This window comes from Artemia franciscana, chromosome 15, assembly GCF_032884065.1.
Source record: "Artemia franciscana chromosome 15, ASM3288406v1, whole genome shotgun sequence".
Classification (NCBI taxonomy): Eukaryota; Metazoa; Arthropoda; class Branchiopoda; order Anostraca; family Artemiidae; genus Artemia; species Artemia franciscana.
Window position 1 is genome coordinate 1640447 of NC_088877.1, and position 12909 is coordinate 1653355.

The 12909-nt window shown below is 35.7% G+C and overlaps 1 protein-coding gene across 1 annotated transcript in view; it reads left to right on the forward strand.

Annotated features, from left to right (window-relative positions):
- Positions 1 to 12909, forward strand: part of LOC136036691 (rap guanine nucleotide exchange factor 2-like) — a gene marked incomplete in the record, with an annotated part of 209413 nt that overhangs the window by 152264 nt on the left and 44240 nt on the right. The window contains 1 exon segment of the mRNA XM_065719002.1: positions 9035 to 9172. Coding sequence (XP_065575074.1) covers positions 9035 to 9172 — 138 coding nt within the window.

Consider the following 12909-nt stretch of genomic DNA (forward strand, 5'->3'; position numbering starts at 1 on the left):
GAATTTCCATGGTCAAATAATGGAAGCGTGCACGTGTTACAATAATAACAACATCGACCAATTGAAGATTAAAAAGCCGAATGTAAGTAGCCCCAGAAAAAACAGAGAGGCTACCAGTATAAAATCTTATAGCTCTAAAACTTGTTGCCTTTTTTACTGGCTTAAACATTCACACAAATTACCAATGGAATAGACTCTTCCAACAAAATATTCTCTGGAAGAGGAAACATAGGAAAAACCATTTTACTTGCCGCTCTGATTTGTAACCCTAAGCGAAACTGTCAATTGTCTTTTTTTTGTAAAATTTGACATAAGTGAGCTGGTTATTTTCTTTACTGTAGAAGAGCCACCGTCTCCCACCGGGAGACGGGAGTCATCGTGGGAGTCCGTCTCCCACCGGCAGTAGACCATGAATATACACAAGCTAATGAACTTTGCTATATTTGATAAGAAAATTGTTTGGCTTTTTTTCTACCCTTTTCTTACTCCGTGGAAAAATATATGCCGGCTCCCTTCTCTTCAGAGCTCCATTCCTCCTTCTTTTGGCTCCCTTCTGACACCCTTTATGACTCTATTTCTTTAATGTCTTGTCTTTTGTCTTTGCTAACATCCCTCGCGCCTTAACTTATTTATCCATCCTTTTTTATCTAACCAGATCATTTTAATTGACTTTGATAATTCTATGTACTGCAGGTTAACCGCTTATACCTAATGTTTAAATATAACCATTGCTTGACACCACTTATTGTAGAAATGAGCCCCTTGATGCCCTTTTTAGAGGGCAATAAGATGGGTGAAACCAGCTGGAAGTTAAACTATGGTAAAACACCCCCTCCGTGTTTCCAATAATAAAGCTGCAAAGTTTTCCTGAACTGAGGAATACAATTCTCAGAGGCGAATATTCCCTAGGATCTCCAGTTGGCGCACAGACTGACAAAACCTTTTTCTCTATGCGTCTTGGGGGAAATATTCATTTAGTCATATCGAATAGACTCGTGTTTTAATGCACGGCAAGACTCTGCAAGAGAAACTTGACAACTAACTAAAAAATTACTATAATTATTAAAAATTTTACTATCAGGACTTTAACTGGCGTACTCCTGGCATTTTTTATTCTGTCAGTGCTGCTGGTGCACAATTGACGGAAAATGTGAAACACTACATTGTGTTAATTCGACTTCGATGCTCTCAGCCTTAGCATATATATATAAATAATTGGACATAGTCAATAATGGACTTAAAATGATTTAATGTTAAATAGACATAACTGATTGGTAAAGAACACAAAAACGTATATGAATAAACATAAAGTTTGTCTGAATAAGGTCTAGTGTAAGACAAATATAGAATTAAGCGGATTAAGTTTATTAAACTATAGTATTCAATGGTCAAAATTGTGTCGTTCAGATTAACTTTTATTCGATCAAATAAATTAATCTGTCATGCTAATTCTCGTAAATTAATTCTATTTTAGTCAATCTACTAAATATAATATATCTTAACAAATAAAAACCCTTTATAGCACCTGATTAAAGGTGTTTTTCTGTGTTGCATTTAGACATTAATCTCATAAAGGTCTTCCAGTTTAGATTGTGCTTCGGGCTAGAAATAAACTCGATTTGTATTCTATTTCGTTCCTCAATTTCTCCCAAAGCTCATGGTTTTCATGAGACTAGTGGATAGAATCCAAATTTAGAATGAGATATTCAGTTGGTTTGATATCTTGACTGTTGAGAGATTCTCGTTCCCTTATTTTGATCGTATCAATCATGGCTACTTCAGCTGCTTTGCGGTGGCTCTCCCAACTGTACTTTATGTGTCTCTTTTATGCAATTGATTAACTGAAATAGATAACTTTACAATTATACTCCATATTTCTTGGCTGCTATGCTTAAATAGCCATGATGGGGGAATAAGTCGTCTATTTCATTGACATACGAGTTGCCAGATTTCATGGTCGCTACAACGAATCTAGAGCTGTAAGCGCCAAGATATGCCTTTTTTTGTATTTTTTTTTCTGTCACACCCCAAGTGCTGGAGGTGAAACGAGCGTTGAAGGCTGGCACGCACCCAAGGATTTTCTTTGTTTTTTTTTGGGGGGGGGTGACAATCACAAAACGATAATCTGAATATGACGGGCCCAGAAGTTGGCCCAGAAGAAAAAAATGGATTTCAGTGGGCCCGACCCTGAGGCTTTCCTTCCTGCGTACATCCCTGGCTTCAATATTTTATTGTTGAAGGAATTTTATTCTGCTTCCTTGTATATATTCTTTTTTCTGGATTCATGGATGCTCATAGGAAAAAATAGTCATGCATCCATAAAGGATGAAACTTACATAGATCCCTCACACACATAAACCGATTCTCTTTTTTACTGGGGAGTATTTGAGGATTTACAAAAGGTATTTTTGATCACAAATATGTTGATATTGTCAAATTTTGTGTTTTTGAAATTTCTACCTCAAAGGGGTCCTCAGTGGACAACTCTTAGTGTCACAATTTATCTGCTGCCTCTCTTAAGGAGAGACGTAACGCTCCTTTCTACGTCATTATTTTTGAGTTCTACTCATCCGTTTCGCCTCCTTGTGGTATCAAGTGAGATAATTTTGTTTTCTTTGACATAACTTGATGGATGGGAATCTTCTTTACTGTTCCGAGTCTTCTCTTATCACCTTGTTGAAAATCATAAAATCGATCAATACAAGGCTATTCCCCGTTGGAGAATATGCCTCTGTGTTTGGGGGAAAGGAGAATTCCCTTTGATTAGTTTGACTGAAGTTCCCCGGTGGAATGTCCTTAGAGTAAACTGAAGCTATTCAAAATGGTTATCTCTGCTAAATTACTGTTTGGATTTTTGTGCACTCTCTCTTCATCTCTCTTCCAAAAATTATTTCGTCCTCGCCGATTGTTTGATTTTTTTGAGTTTGTGATCTTTGTACCTTGGTAATGCTTATAAGCATCTCTAGCACGTGCCCAGAGAATTTATATTCTAACTGGTTGTTACGTAACTAAGTATAAAAAGCTATGAAAATATTAGTTTATTAAAATATTTTATTTTGGTGGTTGGTATAATTGTTTAAGGTCAATTATAACATTTGAATCAATTTTTATTTGTAATATATTTAGGAAACAGCATGTTTCTCTTTTTCTTTTTAATTAATGTAAAAAAAAAATCCGAAAAAAAAGTTTTTTAAAGAAAAGTAAAGTCCATATCAAACAGTTCGTGGTAATGAACTGTAGTAAGGAGCGACCCGGCTCAATAGTAAACGAAGCTCTAAAAAATGGAATTTTGATACTAACAGATACATCAAAAGAATCGGATTTTTATGCTGATTTTAAATATATAAGTTTTATCAAATTTAATTTTACTCATCAAAATTTCCGAGCCTGAGAAAATTTGCCATGTTTTGGAAAATAGGGTGAAACACCCCCCTAAAATTCATAGGAACTTAACGAAAATCACACCATCGCATTCAGCATATCAGAGAATCCTATTGAAGAAGTTCAAGCTCCTATCTACATAAATGTGGAACTTAGTATTTTTTGCCAGAAGACCGGTCACGAGTGCGTGTTTATTTGTTTGTTTGTTGTTTTTTTCCCAGGGGTGATCGTATCGACCAAGTGATCTTGAATGTCGCGAGAGGGCGTGTTCTAAAGGACATTAAAAGTTCTTGTGCCCTTTTTAAGTGAGCAAAACTTGGAGGGCACCTAGGCCCCCTCCCACGTTCATTTTTTCCCAAAGTCAACGGATAAAAATTTTGAGACTGCCATTTTGTTCAGCATAGTCGAAAAACATAATAACTATGTCTTTGGGGCTGACTTACTTCCCCACAGTCCCCGGGGGAGGGGTTGCAAGTTACAAACTTTGACCAGCGTTTACATACAGTAATGGTTATTTGGAAGTGTACAGACCTTTTCAGGAGGATTTTTTGGCTGGGGGGGTTGAGGGGAAAGGGGCTACGAGGGATGATCTTCCCTTGGAGGAATCTGTCACGGGAGAAGATAAATTCCATGAAGGAGGCGCAGGATTTTCTAGCATTATTTAAAAAAATAAATATGAAAAAGTTTTTTCCACTGAAAGTAAGGACCAGCATTAAAACTTAAAATGAACAGAGATTATTACGCATATGGGGGGTTCATCTCTTCTTAAATACCTCTCTTTACGCTAAAGTATTTTTAGCAATTTCAACTATTTATTCTACAGCCTTTGTGATTCAGGGGTCAATCTTAAAGAATTGGGACAAAATTAACAAAATTAAAAAAAACTTGTTTTTTTATTCAATTAAATAAAAAAAAATTTAACTGAAAGTAAGGAGCGACATTAAAGCTTAAAACGAGCAGAAATTACTTCGTATATGAAAGGGGCTGCTTCCTCATCAACGCCCCACTCTTTACGCTAAGGTTTGACTCTTTCTCTCAACTCTACTTTTTAAAACAGTAAAAAAGTTAAGCGTAAAGAGCGGGACGTTGATGAGGAAGCAGTCTCTTTCATATACGAAGTAATTTCTGTTCGTTGTAAGTTTTAATGTCGCTCCTTACTTTCAGTTAAAAAAAACTTGTTTTTTTTATCTAATTTCTGAACGTTTTTTAATCGATGCATGTTTTGATTTTGGCTCTCCGCAGATGAATAATTAAAACGAAGTTTGCATATTTTTTTTTTTGCTAAATGGCTTTCTCATAGTTTTGATAGGAGTGGGGGAGGAGGCCTAGTTGCCCTTCGATTTTTTGGTTACTTAAAAAGGAAACTAGAAATTTTATTTTTTACGAATGTTTTTATTAGTAAAATATGTATGCGTAACTTAAAAATTAGCTTACGTAACGAACTTTTGTATTCTCATGTTTTCATTACGCATATGAGGGGATTCACCCCCTCGTCAGTACCTCGCTCTTTACACTAAAACTTAAATTGTGTCCCAATTCCTTAAGAATGACCCCTGAATCACAAAAGCCGTAGAATAAATAGTTGAATTACTAAAAATACTTTAGCGTAAAGAGCGAGGTATTAGGAGGAGGTGAGCCCCTCATATGCGTAATAATTTCTGTTCGTTTTAAGTTTAAATGCTGCTCCTTACTTCCAGTTGAAAAAACTTCTACATATTTATTTTTTCATTGTTTTTTTTATGCTAGAAAATCCTGCGCTCCCTTCATGGAAATTTTCTTCCCCCATGACAAATTCCTCGATGGAAAGTTCCCCCAAGATATTCCCCTCTTCTCAACCCCTCCCCCCCCCAACCAAAAATCCCCCTGAAAACGTCTGTACACTTCCCAATAACCATTACTATATGTAAGCACTGGTCAAAGTTTGTAACTTGTAGCCCCTCCTACGGGGACTGTGGGGGAGTAAGTCGTAACCAAAGACATAGTTTTAAGGTTTTTCGACTACGCTGAATAAAATGGCTATCTCAGAATTTTGATCCGGTGACTTTGGGAAAATAATTCGCGTGGGAGGGGGCCTAGGTGCCCTCCAATTTTTTTTGGTCACTTAAGAAGGGCACTAGAACTTTTCATTTCCGTTAGAATGAGCCCTCTCGCAACATTCTAGGACCACTGGGTCGATACGATCACCCCTGAGAAAAAAAAACAAACAACTAAAATATACAACAAAATGTAGAAAATTATATACATTTATGTATGTATGCATAAAAAGAGAAAAAAAAAACAACAAGAAAGCTCATATCTAGACAACAGCCCACATTCTTAATAAGCAAAGTTGAACATGTAAACCTGGACTGCCTACTTTTAATTCAGAGAGAAAGTAAAATAAAAAAGCCAAAAAATTCGGTTTCACATCACCAGGATAGCAAAAAAAAATACTCATTTTTCCAGTTCAATAATTCGAAGAGGCGTTTAACCTACTCTTATTTTAATTTAATTGTATTTAATCAAACTTATACACAAGAGTTGTATATAAACAAACGATTCCACATCACTTTTGCTTCTTTTATCACAAATAATTTCCACTTCTGTGCTCAATGTCGGCGAGAGGACCTTCACTTGCTGAGAATTTTTACTTTTGTTTTTTCTTGCATTTCCCGAATTACCTCCTCGGCCTTTGCACGGACTTTTTCCATTTTCCGAGTATCTAATTTTTCAGCGTTATGATCAACTACTTCTAAGCCACTTTCATTGCTATCATCACTAATTACCATCACTCGTACATTAAGATCTTTCGCTCTCTTGCTGAACATTCTTAGTTTTAAATTTTCTTGAAGTACTTTTTGGATCTCTGGACGGTCAACAGATAGCAGAGGTACCCTAGTCCGTGACGTTTTTTCGTCGTTTGTCTAAAGGACTGCCAACGTCTGCCAGTGTTTCCACTATGGGGATTTCCCCCCTAAAATGGGGATTTTTTAAGTGTTTTAGGGGCGAGAGTTTTTTTTAGGGATTTGGGGATTTTTCCTCTCCGATGGACTTTTAGGGAAATTTTGGGGGTTTTCCTTTAATTTGTTCATCATCATCATCTTCTTGATCAGAGAAGCAGGATAATTCGATTTAGGATCTGTTTCCTCGCGAATTGAACTTGGAATCACAGAGAAGAACTTCTTCAGTTGCTTAAAAAATTTTAACACCACACAGATTTTGAGATGTACAGGAGTCCTAAGTAACAAACTAGCAACAAAGAACTGTTTGAATCAGTTCCATGCTGATGTGGGCTTCAAACAATAATTTTAGCGTGGACTGTTCTCGATTAATGAAGTCATATGGTTTGTCATTTTTGGGTTGTTTTTTCGTAAGATTATTTGGTAGATAGCATGTCATTTTTTTACAGGTCAGATAAATAAAGTTATAATATATTTTAATAGTTTGATAGGGTACGTAGTTGTTCTTACTGTAGTAAATTTTTTTGACAAGCATTGCATGTACGATTCTTTTTCTCCACAGTACTTGTATGATGTTTACGATTTTGTGTAAAATCAAAAAAACTTGAACTCGAACTTGTAGCCAGCTTTATAAGTACTGACGTGAATAATAGAGGTAGGCTATAACTATTCGAACACCTCTCTTATCATTTCATTGCCCTAGTTTTTAACAGACAAACAAACTGACAGCCATTTGACAGCCGTTAAAAACAATGGCGCATGCAGGAATAAATGGATTGTATGTTTTTGGCAAGCCTACGTACCCAGGGGAAAATCATGAACCTTCATACTATATTTGGTAAATTTTTTGTTGTTCAATTTTTTTGATTTACAAATAAAGTGAACATACCACTCGATGTCTTTTTTTATGTTCTTTACAAATATAACAATAACTTCTGTCGCAAATTCAAATTTAAGCACAATTTAAGCTCTTGAAACCAAAATATTTCGAGTTTTGGGGTATAAACAAAGCTTAAAACATTGGTCTCAGCATTGAACTTCCTGCAGAAGGACTATGTGGAATCAACTAGTGCTTTAGAAATCCGTGTGAACAATCGTAAGCTTTAACTTCCCCTTGAAAGCGTTTACTTGGGTCCGAATGGACAAGATTCCCTCTCTACGTCAAGGTCAGATACCGCCGTCCCCCTGATTCAATCGAAGTAGTTCTCAAAGCTGCACAGGCGTTCCATACTAAAACAGTAGGCCAGATACAGAAAAGGTTCCATTTCGAAGACGATATTTACAACTATGCTGAAATGGTTGACCCAATGTCAGCCAAATCACTTCACCCTACCTCTCTGTTACCTTTTGTTAGGAAGTATGGACAGATCCTATGAAACGGAACCAAAACCGAGCAGGAGTGGAGGAGGCAGAGCCTCATCAATATTGAAAACGTCAAAACAATGGATGCCCTGACCTGCTGGTGTTTGGTATTGGTGGAAAAAATACTGCCGGAACAGAATTTGTTTCCTAACCTGAAACCGGCAGTATTATTTATTTCCACTGTTCCATTTTCAAATGTCCATGTCAAGAGGTTTTTCAGTGCTGTAAAAGTAGTAAAAACTGACCGTCAGAATAAATTGAAAACATAAACTTTGCGGGGAATTCTAAAAAACAAACTTGGGAATGAAAAGGACTCAAGAAAAAGTGGAATGTGAAGATGATCAGTTACTTCACCACATGAGAACGGTGAAAGCTTCAGCCACCATACAAAAAATGTTGAAGACACATCAGGGGAAGATAAGGTCTGATTACGTTTTACAAGTTACGATTGAACATATTAAACATCTTGTACTATAATCTATATTACAGTATTACATTTTCTTTTCTATTTGCTTAATATTATTTAAAGTATATTTGAAGATATTTGTATTTAGCTGATGGTTAAAAAGCACTTTAAATGGCATGACAAGACATTCTATTATGGTAGTGATAGCTAAACTTCAATCTAAGAAGCCAAAATATGTTACCTTTCAATGGTACGGGTAAAATGAGATAGGGAAAAGCGGTTCAGGGATTAATTAGAAAATGGCAGATTTTTAGGGATTTTGGAACTGAAGATGGGGATTTCTAGGGATTTTTCAGCTCTTTATTAGGGATTTAAAAAATGACAAAGTGGAAACACTGACGTCTGCTAATGATGATTCAGTGTACACAGATGTGGCTCAAAAGGATGTTTCAATTAAGCTGAATCGACAACAATGCGCAGGTCCAACCGAATGAATAATTTCTTCCAAAGTGAAAATCTGTTTCTATACAATCGTTTGTATATATACAAATCTTAGGCATAAATTTGATTAAATATAATTAAAGTAAATTAGAATAAGAGTAGGTTAAAGAGCTTTTAGAAATATGAAACTTGAAAAATAAATGTTTTTTTTTTTTTTGCTATCCTGGTGATGAAGAACCGGTGTTTTTGGCTTTTTATTTTATTTTATGGCTGAATTAAAAGTTTTTCATTTCGTAGTATAATTCCGACATTTTCATTTTGTGTATTGTTCTTTATTTGTAAATAGCAGATTTCAAACTTATGTATTATTGTTATTATAATTTCGAAAGGTTGTTCTTATGTTCGGGGTATTGTAGTAATGCCACAGTCAATAGCTATTAACTACGTTTTATTGTTCAGTTTTAAATGTTTTTTAATTATGACTAACAGTATTGTATACTTACAGTTGAGGTTGTTAAACTTTGCTTGTGCTGCCAAGGCCAGGAATAGGATTTTAACACTCACCCGATCTTCACGAGAGGAATCACTACAATTTTGCATCGCGGGAGGTTTTGAAAAAGGATCTTTTATATTTGTATCTAAGGTATGAAGCAGTTTTTTTGTCAGTTTAAGAAATTGACCACAAAAAAGGATGCTAAAAACATTTCCAATAAATATAAACAATAGAAATAAAAAAAATAGAGTTTTAAGTGCTTTCATTCCTCTAACTAAGAATCGGAGACTGTAGCGAAGAGACGAAATGTAGGAACAAAAAAAAAAACGGGTCTTCAAGCCCTGTAAATGCATTATCATTTTCCTTTAAATTCTTTCACGCTTCGTCAGAGTTTGAATCTAGGTCTCCATTCCATGCTTTTAATTTTTGAACACTTCGCTTATAATAATTGTGCTAATTTAAGACAATGATTATGATGCTTTAATGGCTTTTTATGTCAGCCTTGTCTGAAAGGACTATTTTAAGTATGAAAGGATAAGCATACGTAACTTATCGTCCCGAGACATTAAGGTTTTAACATTTTTAATATTTGTTAAGGCAGTAACATTTTTTCTTTCTCTTTTTTGGCGACTTTACGTAGTTCTCTAAGAAAAATCTAAGTAACATAATAATTCTGGCTCTGAGAATGAATAGATCCGACACAAATAAATCCAACAATTTAAATATCTTGTCGCATTGGTGCAAGTCACAGCTGTAGGCTCGTCGCAAAGTCACATCTTTCAAGAAAAACAAAATTCTTAACCACTTAGCATATAAAATTAGGTTAGCACTATGAAAGCAGCTAACCCTTGTGCAACTGAACCCCCGTGCTCAGTTTTGAGTATTCTACAAATATGATGCACTATCATGGGGTAAAACAGAAGTTAGAATCTTTACATGTTCAACCTTGTTGGAATTGTTTGTTTTTCAAAGTCATGATATATGTATCTGTCAAAATAATTCATAAAAAAGCTCTATTTGTTGTCAACGCTGAAAGGACTCCAAAATAGATATTTGAGAGAAACTTCACAGGAACAGTTGATTAATTAAAAGCTGAAATTTCGGAGGAGTAATTACCTCCTGGGAACTTGTGATGTTGGTAGACTCCAGGATGAAAATTTGAGAGAATATTTCCAGGAACAGTTCAATACTAAACTGGAGAGTTTTAAATTTGACAATATAGAAGATGGATGGAATAATTTTGGGAGAATAGTTTGATGTTGCTAATGTTGTCTTAGGAAAGAAAGTTCTAAGTACAGCTAGGAATATTATTGAAAATGCGTTATGTTTAATAGAGAGTAGGAGGGGCTTGTACAAGAAGTATTTTATTGACAGATATTGTGAAAATGAAAGGAATGTAAAGAAAGTGCAGAAAACATTAAAATGTGAATCAAGGAGATATTAATTGGAGGCCATAGTCAAGGATGTGGAAGATGAAGCCAGTCGGCATAATAGTAATATCTTGTACTTGTATGTTAATAAATTGAGAGGGAATAGTCAATATGGACTTGTCCCTGTTAAAGATAGGAAGGAGCCCCGAAATAGGGTCAGTCGCCCTCGTCGTAGTAGTTGTAGTATTAGCAGTATGTACATAAGACCTTTTGGCTAGTTCAACATCCCCATTATCACACCTAAAGTTCCAGCATAATACTCGGAGCCGGTCATAAGGTATTGTTGATACGTCCTTTTGTAGCTGCATGCACATTGTGCTTTGATTTAGTTCAAGTTACCCATAAACATTCCATGAAATTTTTACGTTAATACCCTTTACTTTATTAGTAGTAGTCATAGTAGTAGTAGTGGTGGCAGTAGCATGCACATTTTTCCTTTTGGTCAGATTAACCTTCCACTCTTCGTATCCTTCAACTTTCGACTTAATATCCTTCACCATTTTGCTGGTACGCCATTTTTGCAGGCTACATGAACATATTTTGTTCTGATTTAGCTCGACACCCCCCTTAAGATTCCATAGGAGCTTTACCTTAATACCTTTACTCTTTTTTGAAAACAAGAATCAAACATGCTCCCCTTTCCGAATCACATCCCATATGTAAACAAAGGGCAAATTGTATAAACTACAACCCTTATCCAACGGTTGTGGGGGATCTTATCGTCCCCAGAGTCATAGCTAATAGATTCTTGAACTATGTTGAACAAAATGGCTATCTTGAAATTTTGATCAGATGCCTCTAGGGGGAGGGCAGTAAAAAGGGGAGTGGAAGGGCATGGTTGTCCTATAATCACTTTTTTAGCTTTCCGCTAAGACTGCCATAAATCTCTCCACTGGTGGAAGAATTGGAAAGGTTCAAGCTGGGGGTAATTAGTATTTACCAACGATGCAAAACTAAACTTATTCCTGGCTCTCTGTCTAAGTCTAAACTACTAAAAAAAAAGAAAAAAAGGTAGTTACATCGAGCAGAATTGTACCAGCTGCAGCGCTATAGCGTTGGCTATACTAAAGAGCCGTAAGACTACAGTGATTTATTATAATTTTTTTCCATGCGCATTTCTTATGAAAGAGGTGCTCGCATAAACTTCGGATTGGGCTCGTTCGATTAAAAATTCAAAGTCCTTGTGCCTTATTTAAGAGTCAAGAGTGATCAAGGGCAACCAGTCTCCCACACTCTTTTTTCTCAAGTTTTTCAACTGAAAGTAAGGAGCAACATTAAAACTTAAAACGAACAGAAATTATTATGTATATGATGGGGTTCACTCCCTAGTCAATACCTCGCTCTTTACGCTAAAGCTTTTTTTAGTACTTCCAAAAGAGCTATTTATTCTGATTAAACGGCCTTTGTGATTTAGGGGTCATTCTTAAAGAATGGGAACAAAATTTGAACTTTTAGTGTAAAGAGCGAGGTGTTGACTAGGGCGTGAACCCCCTCATATACGGAGTAATTTTTGTTCGTTTTAAATTTTAATGTTGCTCCTTACTTTCAGTTGAAAAAACTTTTTTTTATTTAATCAAGATAAGAGGGTATGTTTTAAGTTGCATTATTTTAAAGTATGCATTTATTTTAAAGTTTAAACTTTCAGGGCATGTTGAGGGGAATGTTGAAAAAAGGTCGAAGTGCAACCAGTCCCTATCCCATGCCTTTTTTTGGCTGCAATCTCCCCAAAGACGTCTAACTGAAATTCTAAATTCACAAAGTTTAAAGATTTCAAACGCAGATGTTTCTTACTCAACGCTCAGGAAAGGTCTAATTCATCTTAAAAAAGAAGATTTTTTTTTTTTTTTTGACAAAAGAACAGAGCTTTTTTTGATGATCTTGACAGGCATTTATGTCATGGCTTTTGAAAAACAAGCAATTCCAACAAGGTTGAACATGTAAAGATTCTAACTTCTCTTTTACCCCAGGGCACTACCAAAAAAAAGTATACTAAAAAAAATACTGTGTTTTTATGGCACTTGGTATTAGGGTAACCAAGTGACATATAGCAATCACAAATTCTGTCGGTCTGTCGGTCCCGGTTTTGCTACTTTAGGCACTTCTAGGTAAGCTAGGACGATGAAATTTGGCAGGCGTATCAGGGACCCGACCAGATTAAATTAGAAATAGTCGTTTTCTCTTTATTATTTTTTAGTTTTCTATTTTTTAGTTTTCCCTTCAAGTATTTTTAACTTACGAACGGTTGATCAGATTTTAATGAAATTTGATGTTTGGAAGGATATCGAGTCTCAGAGCTGTTATTTTAAATCCTAACCGGATCTGGTGACATTAGGGGGGAGTTGGGAGGGGGAAACCTAAAATCTTGGAAAACACTTAGAGTGGAGGGATCGTGATGAAACTTGGTGAGAAAAATAAGCACAAGTCCTAGATACATGATTGACATAACTGGAACGGATC